Here is a 16,339-nt window from a genome sequence, read left to right as displayed (position 1 = left end):
GCTTTGTCAGGTACCAGGTGCGCAGGACCCAAAGGAAGCAGGCAGCCCTGGCACTTCCCAGCTCTGTAATCTTTAGCAAGCTACCCAAAGTCTCTGAGGCTCAATTTCCTCATCTGCAAAGTGGATATGATAGTGTCTGCCTCACAGTTTTGGTGTGGAGATTTAACAAGCTGGTGCCTGGTTTACGGTGAATGCACAGAAGAAATTAGAAATAGTCGAGGAACACAAGAGGCACCAGTGGTAAAGAACTCTTCTGCCAACGCAAGAGACATAAAAGACCCAGGTTTGATCACTGAGTTAGGAAGATCCCCTGGAGGAGGAAATGGCAAGCCACTCCAGTATTCTTGCCTGGAGAATCCCATGGACAGAGGAGCCTGGTGGGTTATAGTCCATAGGGTTGCAAAGTCGGACACGACTTAAGCGACACAGAGCGACACAGCCCTGGGCTGCCAGCAGCTTTGCTGGGTCTCTGTGCTCTGGGAGCAGCAGAAAAGCCACCTGGGTAGATTGTATGCGGGGACTGAAGCAGACATTGGTCATCTGGTGTCGTGCGGTGCCCTCTGGTGGGCTGAGAGGGGCTTGCACACCTAGTGGGGGGCAAAAGTCAGGTGGGGCAGGACATAGAGTTTGGGGGTGAATGTAGCTTTGGGTCCGAGGGACTGAATTTTGGGAAATGCCCCATGAGTCCAGGCATTTTCACCCACCAGACTCCTCACTGGGGAGCTGACTTCCCAGCACAGTGCTCTCAGGGCTGGGTCTCTTTCTTAACTGGTCCTTCCCAGTTTATGAAGCGCAGTTATCAGGATTATTTTTCAGTGAGACTGGAGACAAGTCCTTCCATTGAAAAAACCCACCAGCTCTCCCATTGACTTGCCGAGGATGGTGCCTAACCCTGAATAGAAAAACCCTCTCGAATGATGGAATGGATATATGTATTTGGAGTCCTCACAAAAGTGTTTTAGTCGCTCAGTTGTGTCTGACTCTCTGTGACCCCAGGGACTGTAGCCCGCCAGGTTCCTCCATCTGTGGGATTTTCCAGCAAGAATACTGGAGTGGATTGCCATTTCCTTCTCCAGGGGATCTTCCAGCCTCAGGGATTGAACTCGGATTTCCTGCATTGCAGGCAGAGTCTTTACCATCTGAGCCACCAGGGAAGCCCAGAGTTCTCTTAAACCCAGCTCTGATTTCTTGCTTATTCCTCCCCTTCTCAGTAGGACGCCTCGTCTAAGGAGCAGAAAACCAAAGGGCAGGTGGAGAGACCAGGGAGGCAGGATGGATCATCAGACAGCTAACCTTCGACGTTGCCACGGCCCAGCCACATCCCATGTAACATAAGTGGTGCCCATCGTGTTTGCACTTTTAATAACTCTTATTTGTGTGTTTTCTTTTTCGGCTTCATTTTTAAACACCAGTATCTAATATCGCAGTGGGAAAAGGAAAGGGAAGAAAGACTATTCTCTTTTATTGTTAAGTTTTTGGATCTGCTACTGACAACTTTTAGGGTTTGGAGGGCGGGGAGCTTTCTGGGACTGAGAAGAAAGAGATTTATATACTGTATATAAATATATATGTAAATTGTATAGTTCTTTTGTACAGGTGTTGGCATTGCTATCTGTTTATTCTCCTCCCTCTCCCTGCTCTGAGCTGTGAGAGCTCCGGACACACAGCCCCACTCTCTAGAACCCAGGACTCCATCCCTGGCCAGCCTGAATTCCACTGTGATCACAGTGCAGACTCCATGGGTATCTTTTCTGGTGGGAGGAAGGGGCCACCTTCTGCCGTGGCTGTCAGAGCGGCAAGTCACTTGGCGGTTGACCTTCTCAAGGGAGGGAGTGGACATTGCAGGACAATGGGAGTGGCCCCTGGAGGGAGGCCTGTAGCCCTCACAAGTCCCATCCTCCAACGCCCATGTGGTCAGGCCATCCAGACCCCCAGGTGGCCCAGACTCAGTGGGTGCAGTGTTGTTGGCGCCCGCTGAACAAATTGCCCTAAGGATTTGCGTTAGGGTCCCTTGAAACTTTTCCAGCTACGTTTAGCCTCTACTCCACGTAAAGCAGGAGAGGGGAGGCAGAGAAGAAAAAGACACCCCGCAGGACCTTTTATTTAGTAGTTAAATGTAATATCTGAGCAGTGGAGGTAGAAGCACAGAAGGCCTGTCCTGGTGAGTCCAGTGCCCACCCAAGGCTTCTCACCTGTCACACACCCATGAATGAGGCTTCCTGAGACAGCGCCCAATGCCAAGGTCAGACTAGGCAGCTACTTCTGCAGTCCTCTTTCTCCCCTCCTGTTCTCCAGCTCAGCGTAAGCCTGCGGGAAGAGTTGTGTCCATCACCTTGTTGGTCACTCAACCTTTTCTATTTTTTTTTTTTTAAACTCAGTACCGAGGTTCTTCCTGTTTTCCTAAACGCTCTTATGGGCTTCCAGGCTTGAGGCCAGTTCCAGGGCCAAATTCATGTTGGGCCTGTTACTTCTGCATCCCTTGGAAGTGAGGACGGAATGGCCCAGCCATGGGGAAATCCAGGCCTAGCTTCCCACAGGCGTTTTACTGTGATTCCAACGTGGACCGCCCAGCCTTCTGGTCATACCCCAGCTTCCTCTTGCCCGGGGTGGCAGGGGTGGGGGCATGCCCATCCGACAGTCATCCAACAAAGGGTGCCGGGTGACACCGAGCCCTCCTTTCCGTGAGCAGCCAGAGCGGCAGGGAGGGAGGGTGGGCAGTTTTCCAGGACCGGCGCCTTTGTGGATTACTTTTGGAAATCTGGCCGCATCTCTGTGCATCTCCTATCCCATCCCATCCTCTGACTGGAGAAGGTTCTTGCTGTCCTAATGAAAGTCCCAGAGGTTGTGTCAGGGTGACTGGAGAGCCCATCCCAACATGTAGGATGGAACGAGAGCCCTGGCCCATCAGTCTGGACCAGAAAGCCCCGTGTGCTGGCTGGGTGGACTTTCCGGGAGACCTCCGCCTCCTTCCCTGCCCTGAAGGAAGCACCTCCGTGAAGAAAGTTGGAATCTCCCTGGGATGTCTTCTCTCTCACACACGTGTGGAGGCTGAGTTGTGTGGTTTTCCTTTGTGAGGAGGGAGGGAGACCGTTTGTAGCTTGTTTTATAAAAAATAAAAAATGCGTAAACCTTGGTGGTGGTTGCCTCTTTCTTTGGGTGGCTTCCTTTGATGGAAAGCGTTCATTTCCTTAATGGTTTAGTTGTTTACTGTGGCCGAGGTGCCCTCCTCTCTGATCTTAGGAAGTCTGAGGGGCTAGACCAGAAAGGGAGCCAGAAGTGGCCGTGAGGTGGTGCCACGCTTGCAGTGAAGACCTGGACCCCCTGGGCCCTTGCCTACAGTGCCGGTACCCTGTCTGTAACGCTTCCTCTGACCTGCCCCTGTGCAGCCAGCCCCACAAGCCATCACTTGAAAGCAGGGGATGTTGCTGGCGGTGCTTGGCGGGCAGGGCTGGGGGAGCCCGTTCCATGGCTCGGGCTGATGGGACTGGGCATGTTGGCTGTAATCCTGAGCTCAAGACCCCAGGCTGGGAAGCGACTGTAAACAGGGAGCAGGCCCCAGTGGGGTTCACGCCGTCTGTGCCCTAGTTTTGTGGGGCACGTATTCAGGTCAAGGCTGCTGGTCTGGCTCATGTTGCCAGAGGCCTTCAGCATGGACACTGCGGCAGAGATGAGGCTCCAGACTGTTTCTGGTGCTACAGACATCTTTCCCCTTTGCCTCCCTCTCTGCACAAGTAGCTGTGTCCATAAGTGGCTTCCTCTCCCGCCTCTGAGAACTTCCTTCTGCCACCTCCATTTCCTTACCCTTTGCAGGTAAACAGAATACAATGCCCTTGAAAATGACCCTGCCCCGAGCCCTTTCTTTAGCTAAGCGTTCCTGGGGAAGGATCTCAGCCTTCAGATGGGGTCCGGCTGGTTTCCCTCCTCCAGGGCTAACAGTGAGCTGCTGTGTCCACGGGCCCTGAACTAATACTCACACTAGCCCAGTGCCACAGGCGTCATTATCCCCATCTCACAGGTGTGGTCACAGGCTTGGAACCTCAGTGACTTGCTGGGTTGCACCAGGCTAGGAAAGGCAGAGCCGGGCATCACCTTCAGATCTTCCCCTCCATGCCCGGAGCTCTGCCCACTGCGGGCTGCCTTCCTTCAGGCACTAGAACATCAGCCTTCTCCTTCCTTCACTCTGCGTGGCTGTATTCAGCTGTGAGTGCATTTTTTTTTTCTCTCTCTCTGCATAGTTTAGTCTTTTTTAAAAACCACTAATTTGCAGATGCCTATCATGGGCTTCAGGGATTGGGAAGAGAAATAAGGGAAGTGTTTGCTCATCCAGGACCTCACTGGGAGACTTGGGGTTGACCCCGCAGCCCTGTTTAGGCTTCCTCTGCTTTCTCCAAAGATGAGAGGGCCATTCCTAGTGGCAGTCAAGGAAAAGGGAACCGTAGACCCATCCTGTTAATTCCTTCACCCAAAGGCTTCTGAGTCATGCTTGGCCTTTGTGGGGAGGGGAAGACTGGGGACATTGTCAGTTGGATGTCAAGAGATGCCTGCTGCTGGGGTCCCTCAGATACTATAAGAGGGGTCTCCAGGCTGGTACTCATCCCTGGTTTCCCCAGGGGTCTGAGAATCTGGCAGCACCAGACTCCTGGTAGGAATAAAAACCCAGAGGGAGCCAGTCTGCTCATCTGACCATTTATTCCCAGGTTTCTGAATGACCCACAAGGCCATTAGGTGTGCCCATCAAGGACACTGAAGAGCTTCTTGGAAACCTGATCTTCTGGTCTGTGGCATTTGACCTTTGTTCCCCTCCCCGTTTTACAGGGGTGACAGGCAAAACATGATCTTTTTCATGCAGTAATACCAAACCAAGCCCTCATTCTTGTGGCCTGGATCACTATGTCCCGTTGTGTGACTTTCATGAATTAAACAAGGAAGGGGCATGACTTTGACTATATGCCCATCAGGTGTGTGACGCGGGTATCTCATCATTTCTTGTCAAATCTGACCCACCCCTTATACTCTTCTGTGCCAGCACCTTATCAGGGCAGCCTCATCCTTCCCACTGTGTGCACTGTTCCCCTTCTTCCCGTAGCTGCTCTGTGAAGGTCCTGTTGCCTGGGGTCTTCCTAACCAAAGTTTTGATTGTAGCCAATGGTCTGCCATCCTGTATGTGACACACGCACTAACCCTAGTCATCCACATGCTTGGCGGTGGAGGGCCACTGACTGCTTGGAATTGGTGTCTTCACTGGATTATGGGCACGTTGGTGAATTACTCATAAGACTCAGGAGAGGCCAGGATAAGATGCAGTGACACACATCCTGCTCCCTACCCACTTAAGTCACAAAGGTATTCGTCTCCTTCCTGGCATATATCCATCACTCGTCAGCAAGGGGTGCTTCTTGTCATCAGGGACCCAGGTTGAGGGAGGCGCCATTCTCCTTGATTGTGAAGGCAAAAAAAAAAAAGAGAGAGAGTGAGAGAGAACATGCTACATTGTACCCTGGTTCTTAAAGCTTCCCATCTCAGTGACTACAACAAATCACATGGTCCCATCTAGCTCAAGGGCAGCTGGCAAGTGCCCAGAAGCAGCATTAGTACTGTGGGACTTCAGCTCCCCAACCAGGAGTCCAACTCGCACCCCAGCATTGGAAGGTGAAGCCCTAACCACTGGACCACCAGGGAGTCCAGGGGGATCTGTTAACAGAAGTAGAGTTAGTATTTGGTGGACAACTCTGATGACTATCACAACATAGATTATCTTTGTATTTTTCCATATTGATGGAAAAAATCTGCAATTTTTACATTGTTCAAGAACAAAAAGACTTGCTTTTCACAGTTTCCACAGTGCATTTTATGTCAATGACTTCTGACATAAAGGTAATGATCATTAGGGTAATGATCATTCTGTTGTGGGTAAAGCAGAGGATGAAGGCACCTTCTCTCCTGTGAGCTACCACGCCCCACCTTGGGCGAGGGGAGGGGTGGGGTGGCCTAGGTCTCAGGTAACTATCCACGCCCCAGTGCTGGAGAACTTGGAGAGGCAGCAAGTAACTCTCCGTGAAAGCGGCTGAAGAACTGCAGCACCCTGCGGGTACAAGTGTAACATTTTCCCTCTGCCATCCTGGCTCTCAGCTGTGTTCCACTGCATCTTCTTTCCTCAGCGTTCAGTTCAGTTCAGTTGCTCAGATCAGATCAGATCAGTCACTCAGTCGTGTCCGACTCTTTGCGACCCCATGAATCTCAGCACGCCAGGCCTCCCTGTCCATCACCAACTCCCGGACTGACTCACGTCCATCGAGTCAGTGATGCCATCCAGCCATCTCATCCTCTGTCGTCCCCTTCTCCTCCTGCCCCCAATCCCTCCCAGCATCAGAGTCTTTTCCAATGAGTCAACTCTTCGCATGAGGTGGCCAAAGTACTGGAGTTTTGGCTTTAGCATCATTCCTTCCAAAGAAATCCCAGGGCTGATCTCCTTTAGAAGGGACTGGTTGGATCTCCTTGCAGTCCAAGGGACTCTCAAGAGTCTTCTCCAACACCACAGTTCAAAAGCATCAATTCTTCGGCGCTCATCCTTCTTCACAGTCCAACTCTCACATCCATACATGACCACAGGAAAAACCATATCCTTGACTAGACGAAACTTTGTTGGCAAAGTAATGTCTCTGCTTTTGAATATGCTATCTAGGTTGGTCATAACTTTCCTTCCAAGGAGTAAGCGTCTTTTAATTTCATGGCTGCAGTCACCATCTGCAGTGATTTTGGGGCCCCCCAAAATAAAGTCAGCCACTGTTTCCACTGTTTCCCCATCTATTTCCCATGAAGTGATGGGACCGGATGCCATGATCTTCGTTTTCTGAATGTTGAGCTTTAAGCCAACTTTTTTACTCTCCACTTTAACCTTCATCAAGAGGCTTTTTAGTTACTCTTCACTTTCTGCCATAAGGGTGGTGTCATCTGCATATCTGAGGTGATTGATATTTCTCCCGGCAATCTTGATTCCAGCTTGTGCTTCTTCCAGCCCGGCGTTTCTCATGATGTACTCTGCATATAAGTTAAATAAGCAGGGCGACAATATACAGCCTTGACGAACTCCTTTTCCTATTTGGAAACAGTCTGTTGTTCCATGTCCAGTTCTAACTGTTGCTTCCTGACCTGCATACAAATTTCTCAAGAGGCAGATCAGGTGGTCTGGTATTCCCATCTCTTTCAGAATTGTCCACAGTTTATTGTGATCCACACAGTCAAAGGCTTTGGCATAGTCAATAAAGCAGAAATAGATGTTTTTCTGGAACTCTCTTGCTTTTTCCATGATCCAGAGGATGTTGGCAATTTGATCTCTGGTTCCTCTGCCTTTTCTAAATCCAGCCTGAACATCAGGAAGTTCACGGTTCACATATTGCTGAAGCCTGGCTTGGAGAATTTTGAGCATTACCTTACTAGCATGTGAGATGAGTGCAATTGTGTGGTAGTTTGAGCATTCTTTGGCATTGCCTTTCTTTGGGATTGGAATGAAAACTGACCTTTTCCAGTCTTGTGGCCACTGCTGAGTTTTCCAAATTTGCTGGCATATTGAGTGCAACACTTTCACAGCATCATCTTTCAAGATTTGGAATAGCTCAACTGGAATTCTATCACCTCCACTAGCTTTGTTCGTAGTGATGCTTTCTAAGGCTCACTTGACTTCACATTCCAGGATGTCTGTCTGGCTCTAGGTCAGTGATCACACCATCGTGATTATCTGGGTCATAAAGATCTTTTTTGTACAGTTCTTCTGTGTATTCTTGCCATCTCTTCTTAATATCTTCTGCTTCTGTTAGGTCCATACCATTTCTGTCCTTTATCGAGCCCATCTTTGCATGAAATGTTCCTTTGGTATCTCTGATTTTCTTGAAGAGATCTCTAGTCTTTCCCATTCTGTTGTTTTCCTCTATTTCTTTGTATTGATCACTGAAGAAGGCTTTCTTATCTCTTCTTGCTATTCATGATCTTCATTTTCTGAATGTTAAACTTTAAGCCAACTTTTTCACTCTCCTCTTTCACTTTCATCAAGAGGCTCTTTAGTTCTTCTTTGCTTTCTGCCATAAGGGTGGTGTCATCTGCATATCTGAGGTTATTGATAATTCTCCCGGCAATCTTGATTCCAGCTTGTGCTTCATCCAACCCAGTGTTTCTCATGATGTACTCTGCATATAAGTTAAATAAGCAGGGTGACAATATGCAGCCCTGACGTATTCCTTTTCCTTGTGACAGCTTAGGCAGTTCCCATACCTTCTTGGCTACTTCAGTTATTTACCAGCTCAGTTCTGCCCAATGACAAAGCTTCAGTCTCCAGCTTGGTTTAGCTCCTCCTTCCCTGTCTGTCTGTCTGTCTATGAAAGTCGCTCGGTCATGTCTGACTCTTGGCAACCCCATGAACTGTAGTCCATGAACTTCTCCAGGCCAGAATACTGGAGTGGGGAGCCTTTCCCTTCTCCAGGGGATCTTCCCAATCCAGGGATCGAACCGGTCTCCTGCATTGCAGGCAGATTCATTTCCAACCAAGCCCCAAGGGAAGCCCAAGAATACTGCGGTGCCCAATGGTGAACTGGCAACCTAGCAGCTTGGAGGAGAAGAGCAGGGGGGCTTCAGTGAGTTTCTGAGACAATTCTTCCTCTACTTTATCCTGAAGCAGCTCTCCTGAAATGATGGGGAAGGAAGGAGGGAAAGGAAAACCATGAGGGTCTCTGTTTTGTTTGTTTTTTTAAAGGTATTTTTGATGTGGACCATTTTTTAAAAGATTTGATTGAATTTGTTACAATATTGCTTCTGTTTTATGTTTTGGGGGCTTTTTGGCCCCTAGGCATGTGGGATCTTAGCTCCCCAACTAGGGGTCCAACCTGCACCCCCTGCATTGGAAGATGAAATGCTAACCACTGGACAGCCGGGGAATCCAAGGGGATCTGTTAACAGACAAGAGTCACTTCCCTTTCTGCTCATTGTGGTAGCTTCTCAGGTTGGCACTGCTTGCCCTCTGGGTGGTAGATGCTTAAATACCGTACGGGATATTGTGGGGCCCATGCCAGATTTGGATGCCTGGCCCATGCCCGCCCCCCCCCCCCCCCACCGCCATACACAGAGCCTGTGTGTGGGAAGTCCAATTCTGGCTTGACCTTTTCCACACTTCCGCACACCAATGCACGATGACATGTCCATTTTGCCCCTAGGACCTTGCCTTGGGTTTTAGACCTGAATTATAGCTCACACCTGGCTCTCTTCTGGGGAGTCCATTTACCCACGGGAAACTCACACACCCTTGCTGTACCAGTTGGTGGGAGTGCAGGTTAATCCTTATCACCTCTTCTCTACATCTCTCCAACTTCTTCCCGTCCGTGCTTCACCAGGTAGAGGAAGCTGATCAGCAAGTTGCCTGCATCACAGATGTCTAACTGGGAAAAGAGATGTCAGACCAAGAGCCAGCTTGCACCCCCCATGAACAATTCTCTCAGAGCCTCCCTGCTTTTTCAGCTTCAAGGAGGTGAGGAGGCAACCCAGTGTTTCTTATCTATCTCCTTCCACTCTCTCCCCGATCCTTCTTTTATAGATTGAGTTGGGGAAGGATGGTTAGTTCCAAAGCTATTTCAAGTGTCATGCTCTCTTAGCGGAGGGTATCAAGGCCCTAACTGTTGGGATACTTGACATCTCTGTTTTTTTCACCTTGGCCCCTAATCATTAATTCTGGGGAAGTAGAAAATTTTTGCTCCATCACAGTCCTATGATGGTGGGTTTGGTGATAAATGCAAGGGAAGAGGAGCCCAGAGAGAATCTCTGGTTGCTCCATTCCAGTCCCAGGGACCTCCAGCCTCCCACCATCTCAGAGCCCTAATTGGGCCTGCTGCTCTAGACAACTCCGCCCTCAGGGTGTTGACCCCAGGACCAGACAGGACCCAGGGGACCAGTTCATCTCCTCTCCTCCAATGGGCTCCTATGCTGTATGAATACATCTTCTAAATTCCCATAAGTGACCCATTTCTTTAACCCCCTGTGATGCTGGCCCAGGGGAAGGAATTGGAGCTTTTTAAGGGGAGTACTTTCAGAGATGTGCTATGTAGCTGCAAATGGAACCCAAGGTTTTCCAGTCCCCTATCCTCCCCCACTCTCCCATGTTTAGCAGCTCTCTTCTATAGACATCTCTCCTTCCTGTTAAAGACATAGACTGTACTTTCTGAGGGGCTTCCCAGCTAGCATTAGTGGTAAGGAATCTACCTTCCAATGCAGGAGACTTAAGAGACGTGGGTTCGATCCCTGGGTTGGGAAGATCCCCTGGAGAAGGAGATGGCCACACTCTACAGTATTCTTGCCTGAAAAATTGCACAAAGGAGCCTGGTGGGCTACAGTCCATGGGGTCGCAAAGAGTCAGATGCGACTGAAGTGACTTAGCACGCAGGCCCACTGCTTTCTAAGGGGTCACCCTTGAGACCCAATAGAACCACGCTGGGCAGAGATGACTCCAGAGTGTTTAATTTGACTCCCTTGATCCTAGGTGCCTTTAAAATCCTTGGCCTGGAGGAGACCTGGGGCCAGCAGATTCTAAGAGCAGAGAAGTCTACTTGCTTGAGGCAGGAAGGTTGGGAAGGCAGCTCCCTCCTTGAGGAAGGTGGTGGGGAGTCAGCAGGAGATGGTGGGGAGGACCCCTGTGCAGCAGCAGGAGCCCAGCTAAGGCGAGAAGTTGGAGTCCCTGTAGACCTGGCACACTTGATGTTGTTAATTTCCCAGAGTCCTGGACTTGGAAGATCAGCTTTTCATCCTGGTTCAGCTGTTGAACTACCTTTGGTTTCAGGTAACTGCCTTCACCTTTCAAAGACGGAGTCTTTCTGCCTGGGCTCTTTGCTCTACTGCACACAGGGCAGCTGGTCTCGCACTGTGGGAGATTGTGTCTTTCAGGGGACAAGGAGGCACACAGAAAGGGAGACGTGCTGAGCGTCCTCAGAGGAAAGCGGGCAGATACCGGATGGGGAGATGCAACAAATGCACCTTTAGGAAGCGGGAAGGGAGTGAGAAAGCACCCTTGGAGGGAATCCACATTATGGGCCTGCGATTGTCAGCTAAGGAAGGAAAAAAAAAATGCAGAGATGTTTAGAGAGGAAATAAGATGCAGGCAGAGCAAGAGGTGAAGCCATGTGCAGGGAGAGGGAGAAGAAAGGCAAGAAGGAAATCAGGAGTGGCTGAGAGAGCCCTGAGGGAGGGTCACGGCTGATGAAGAGTGGTGAAAAGCTGAGTTCAAGAGGAAAAAATTACGATGGGGGGAGGGAGGGAGGGAGAGGACTAACAGGCCTGGAGCAAGGGTGGAGGAAGAGGGTTTGGGAAGAATGAGACATCTCAAACTGGAAAAACAAACTAGAAATAGGCTGAGGTGTCTCTGCTGGACTGCTGGAGTTTGAGGTTTTCACACTGGTGACTGAGGGCTGCAGGGCAGCGTGTGGGCTATTTTAAGCAACTTCAGAATAGACTCTCAGGAGAATGGCGACTGCTCTGGAAATCTGCTAGGGAGATTATTCCCGTCCTAGACTCAGCCCTTCTCAGGTGTTGGAGAAGACGCTTGAGAGTCCCTTGGACTGCAAGGAGATCCATCCAGTCCATCCTCAAGGAAATCAGTTCTGAATATTCATTGGAAGGACGGATACTGAAACTCCAATACTTTGGCCACTTGATGTGAAGAACTGACTCATTCGAAAAGACCCTGAGGCTGGGAAAGATTGAAGGCAGGATTTTTCCAGGGGTCATGTATGGATGTGAGAGTTGGACAATAAAGAAAGCTGAGCACTGAAGAATTGATGCTTTTGAACTGTGGTGTTGGAGAAGACTCTGGTGAGTCCCTTGGATTCTCAAAGAGATCAAACCAGTCAATCCTAAAGGAAATCAGTCCTGAATATTCATTGGAGGGACTGATGCTGAAGTTGAAACTCCAATACTTTGGCCACCTGATGTGAAAAACTGACTCATTGGAAAAGACCCTGATGCTGGGAAGGAATGAAGGGAGGAGGAGAAGGAGATGACAGAGGGTGAGATGGTTGGATGGCATCACTGACCTGATGGACATGAGTTTGGGCAAGCTCCGGGAGTTGGTGATGGACAGGGAAGACTGGGTCTCTACAAATAAACCACTCTGAGCTCTCCATCACTTCTTCATGCAGCATTGCCAAACTGCCTGGGGATGTACATCCTCATTTGTCTTCCTTGTATAGCTAGTTATGTCTGGTCCTTCAAAACTTAGCTTACCCTGTCTGACTCCTGGTGTGTCCTCCTGAGTGTTTCCAAACCACCCTGATCTTACCCCAGCCATAGTCCTGAGCTTTCAGGAGGAATATGGTGAAAACTGGAGTGCCTGTTTTAGAGTCTTTTCTTAATTTGTCACTGGGGAGTGGTCAACTAAATCTTTGAGCTGGTGAAAATATTTTCTTTGTCTGATATTTTAAAACTACAGTGAGGTATCACCTCACATGGATCCAAATGGCCATCATCAAAAAGTCTATGAATAATGAATGCTGGAGAGGGTGTGGAGAAAAAGGAACCCTCCTACACCATTAGTGGGAATATAAATTGGTACAGCCACTACGGAGAATAGTATGGAGGTTCCTTAAAAAACTAGTTCCTTAAAAAATCTTAAAATCTTCTTAAAAATAGAACCACCATATGATCCAGGAATCCCACTCCTGGACAAAAGTATAATTTGAAAATATACATATACCCCAATGTTCATAGAGCATGATTTACAATAGCCAAGACATGGAAACAAGCCAAGTGTCCACTGACAGATGAATGGATAAGAAAGATGTGGTACACATATACAATGGAATATTACTCAGTAATAAAAAAGAATAAAGTAATGCCATCTGAAGCAACATGGATGGACCTCGAGATTATCATACTAACTGAAGTAAGTCAGGAAAAGGTGAATATTATATGGTATCACTTATAAGTGGAATCTAAAAAAATGATACAATGAACTTATTTACAAAACAGAAATAGATATATAGACATAGGAGACAAACTTATGGTTACCAAAGGGAAAGGGGTAGGTGATAAACTAGGAGTTTGTAATTAAAATATACACACTACTATATATGGACTAGATAACCAACAAGGACCTACTTTATAGTACAGGGAACTACATTCAATATCTTGTAATAACCTATAAGGGGAAGGGATCTTAAAAAAGTATATATATACATATATTTATATATAAGCCTGAATCTCTTTACTGTACATCTGAAACAACACAAAACATTGTGAATCAACTATATTTCAATAAATTAAAAAAAAAAGAACTAAGATTAAAACAATAACAATCATTATTCTTCTGACTAATATTTGAAAGTACTCAAGCATTACTTCCTTTTAGAAAGAAACCCCAACTGCTCTGTTCATTATATGCTGCTTTAGAATCAAATGCTGCTGCTTCAGGCTCCTAGCAGACTGCCTCTCTGACCACCAAAGCGCATGTCCTTACCCAAATTACAATCAGTAATTCTTATGCCTATTACTTCAGCTAGACCGAGGTCACCACCTTAGGCTTAGAATACCTTGCAAACCTAAATGAGGGCAGTTATGTGAAAACATTCAAAGGATGTAGGAGATACATTGAGATGTTTATAAGGGAAGAATTATGCAATTAGCACATTTAAGAAGAAAACCAGATATACAAACAGAAAGATACTGTGGTTTATCTTTAGAGAGCAGTATTGACATATGCATATTTGAACATATGATGAGATGTACATGGTGAGAGAGAGACGTTATAGAGCATAGTGGTTTGGAGCAGTGGATCTCACACTTGAGCTGCGTGTTGGATTCATTTGGAGGGCTTGTTAAACACAGTTTGCTAGGATACATGCCAGGGGATCTGGAATCTGGGATGAGGCCTGAGAATTTGATTTATAATAAATTCCATATGCTGCTGATGTTACTCATCTTGGGACTATACTTTGAGAATCATTGGGTTAGAATGTGGTTTCTAGTGTCAGATGAATCCAAGTACATTCTGGTGCTTCTAAGAGGTAGTTGGGTAACTGTGGGCAAATCGCTAGTCTGCTCCGAGTCTCAGTTTCTTCATCTGTAAAACGGGGATAATGGGTCTTTCTCACAGGGTGGTTACAGTGGTTCAGTGAGGTAATGAGGATGACCTTGTAGTGTCACTCTAGGATGACCTAGGTGAGGGCTCCCTCTCTGTGAGTCATCATCTTCCTCCTCTTCCTTTGCATCATCAATGAACTTTGGCACTGGGAGGAGCCCGGAAAATTGCCTACTTGGATACATGAAAAAAATCCAAGACCTCGATAAGTTAAGTCATCTTCTGTAGATCAGACACCTAGCTTGTGATAGAGATGTAATTAAAATTCTTGGCTCTTAATTTAGTATTCTTAATGGAGCTTAATTTGGCACATCTAAAGAGAGATATGACATATGTGAGCAGAAAAGTCCATTAAAGGTGGAAGAAGAAGTGTGTCTACTGTGATGTTGAGTAATACATCATGTCAGTATCTAAAATATGAGATGTTTAGGGAGAGGTATGAGCTTGCCTTGTGGCTCAGACTGTAAAGAATCTGCCTGCAATGCAGGAGAGCTGGATTCGATCCCTGGCTCAGAAAGATCCCCTGGAGAAGGACATGACAGCCCACTCCAATATTCTTACCTGGGGAATTCCATGGACAGAGGAGCCTGGTGGGCTACAGTCCATGGGGTCGCAAAGAGTCAGACATGACTGAGCGCTACTACTACCACTAGGGAAAGGTATTGTGAAATTTACTTACTGAGGCAGTGAAATGAGATGTAAATAGCATGGTGAGATATACATCCCATTACAGAAATGTGTGATAGAGGCTGTATTATGGGAAGATAATTCCTTGAGGAGAAGGGTGAAGGGATAGTTCAATGTCAGCAGCAAAGCCATGTGATACACCAGGGCAGGGAGAGGAAGTGGAGACAGCACTCACTATGGGAATCTGCCCCACCTCCCCCGCCCCACCCCCTGCCCCCCGCCAGCTTTGCTATGAACTAGCTGTGTGTCCTTGAGCAGGTAGCTTTCCCTCTCTGGGCCTCCTTGGCATTCTCACCTGTGAGTGCCTACTATATGTCATTCACTTTGCCAAGTCTGTTATCTCATGAAATCATTCCAGCAACTCTGTATGCTATGCTAGAAATCTGCCTGACTCTCTACGTCTATTCTTCCCCTTCTCCACTCTGCCTGCTCTGCCATGGAGGGCTGGCTTGTGTGAATTGCATCAGTGGAATTCTAGTGCTGTCTGGATAAACCAGGAGTCCAGCAGGAGGTGGGAGGGTGGGAAGGGAGGAAGGAAGGGTATTTATTACCCTGGCTCTTTTCTTGGGTTTGCCTTGTACTGGTTGGATTTCAACTGAAATTGCTGCATGATGGTGTGGTCACTCACCTAGAGCCAGACATCCTGGAGTGCAAAGTCAAGTGGGCCTTGGAAGCATTACAATGAACAAAGCGAGTGGAGGTGATGGAATTCCAGCTGACCTATTTCAAATCCTAAAAGATGATGCTGTTAAAGTGCTGCACTCAATATGTCAGCAAATTTGGAAAACTCAGCAGTGGCCACAGGACTGGATAAGGTTAGTTTTCCTGATTAGAAAAGACCCTGATGCTGGGAAAGACAGGGCAGGAGGAGAATGGGGCAACTCACTGTGCTGCAGTTCATGGGGTTGCAAAGATTCGGACACAGTGACTGAACAACAACAGAAACAAAACACTTATGGACATGATTCTCTCCTTCTCAGTTCCAAAAACCTCTCCCCTGCTATTTGAGCCAAGAAGTGGCAACAGTCCCACTGCTGCCAGCCCTGGATTTTCAATACTGTCCACACTTTTGGATTATCCCAATTTGAAAATGCCAATTCTTTCTACTGGGATTCTGACTGACACAGGACAGATGCTGGAAGTGGTTCCAGGAAACAGACTCATAAAATGGAATTTTGGGCCTGGGTTGGTCATGTATTTGAGGAGTCCAAAGATAACTTCCTGGATAAGGATAAATGGGACAAGGCAGTTCATGGTAGATGGTAGGATTGTAATTACCCAATTTATCAGAAGGTAAAGCAAGGTGTTTGGAGATCAACATGTTGTAGCACTTAGAACAGTAATAAAAATGGTGGGGCCACCCAGTTCTTTTTATGGCCTTAAAGATCATACATAAGGAAAAAGACAAATGAAAATTATGAATATTCCCATACTGCTGCTACTACTGCTAAGTTGCTTCAGTCGTGTCCGACTCTGTGCGACCCCATAGACGGCAGCCCATGAGGCTCCACCGTCCCTGGGATTCTCCAGGCAAGAACACTGGAGTGG

General features: G+C 47.6%; 1 protein-coding gene and 1 long non-coding RNA gene across 4 annotated transcripts in view; one reads left to right on the top strand and one right to left on the bottom strand.

Moving 5' to 3' along the window:
• Window positions 1-3,132, top strand: part of SMOC1 (SPARC related modular calcium binding 1) — a 146,837-nt gene extending 143,705 nt beyond the window's left edge. For 2 of the 3 annotated variants that reach the window (XM_005905750.3, XM_070377650.1), the window contains exon 12: window positions 1,212-3,132. In XM_005905750.3, the coding sequence (XP_005905812.1) occupies window positions 1,212-1,228 (17 nt within the window). In that variant the 3' untranslated portion in view covers window positions 1,229-3,132. The remainder of the gene's footprint in view (window positions 1-1,211) is intronic. The other variant, XM_070377651.1, reaches the window with a different exon arrangement.
• A 1,540-nt stretch (window positions 3,133-4,672) lies between these two features.
• LOC138989385 (uncharacterized) lies at window positions 4,673-9,643 on the bottom strand. Its single transcript, XR_011465606.1, has 2 exons — window positions 9,299-9,643; window positions 4,673-5,435 (listed from the first exon to the last, which is right to left on the bottom strand). It is a non-coding gene; the product is annotated as an uncharacterized lncRNA (long non-coding RNA).
• Between the last annotated feature and the right edge of the window lie 6,696 nt (window positions 9,644-16,339).

This window comes from Bos mutus, chromosome 10 (assembly GCF_027580195.1).
Source record: "Bos mutus isolate GX-2022 chromosome 10, NWIPB_WYAK_1.1, whole genome shotgun sequence".
NCBI lineage: Eukaryota > Metazoa > Chordata > Mammalia > Artiodactyla > Bovidae > Bos > Bos mutus.
The sequence above is the reverse complement of the archived record's forward strand: the minus strand, read 5'-3'. Positions and strand labels throughout refer to the sequence as shown.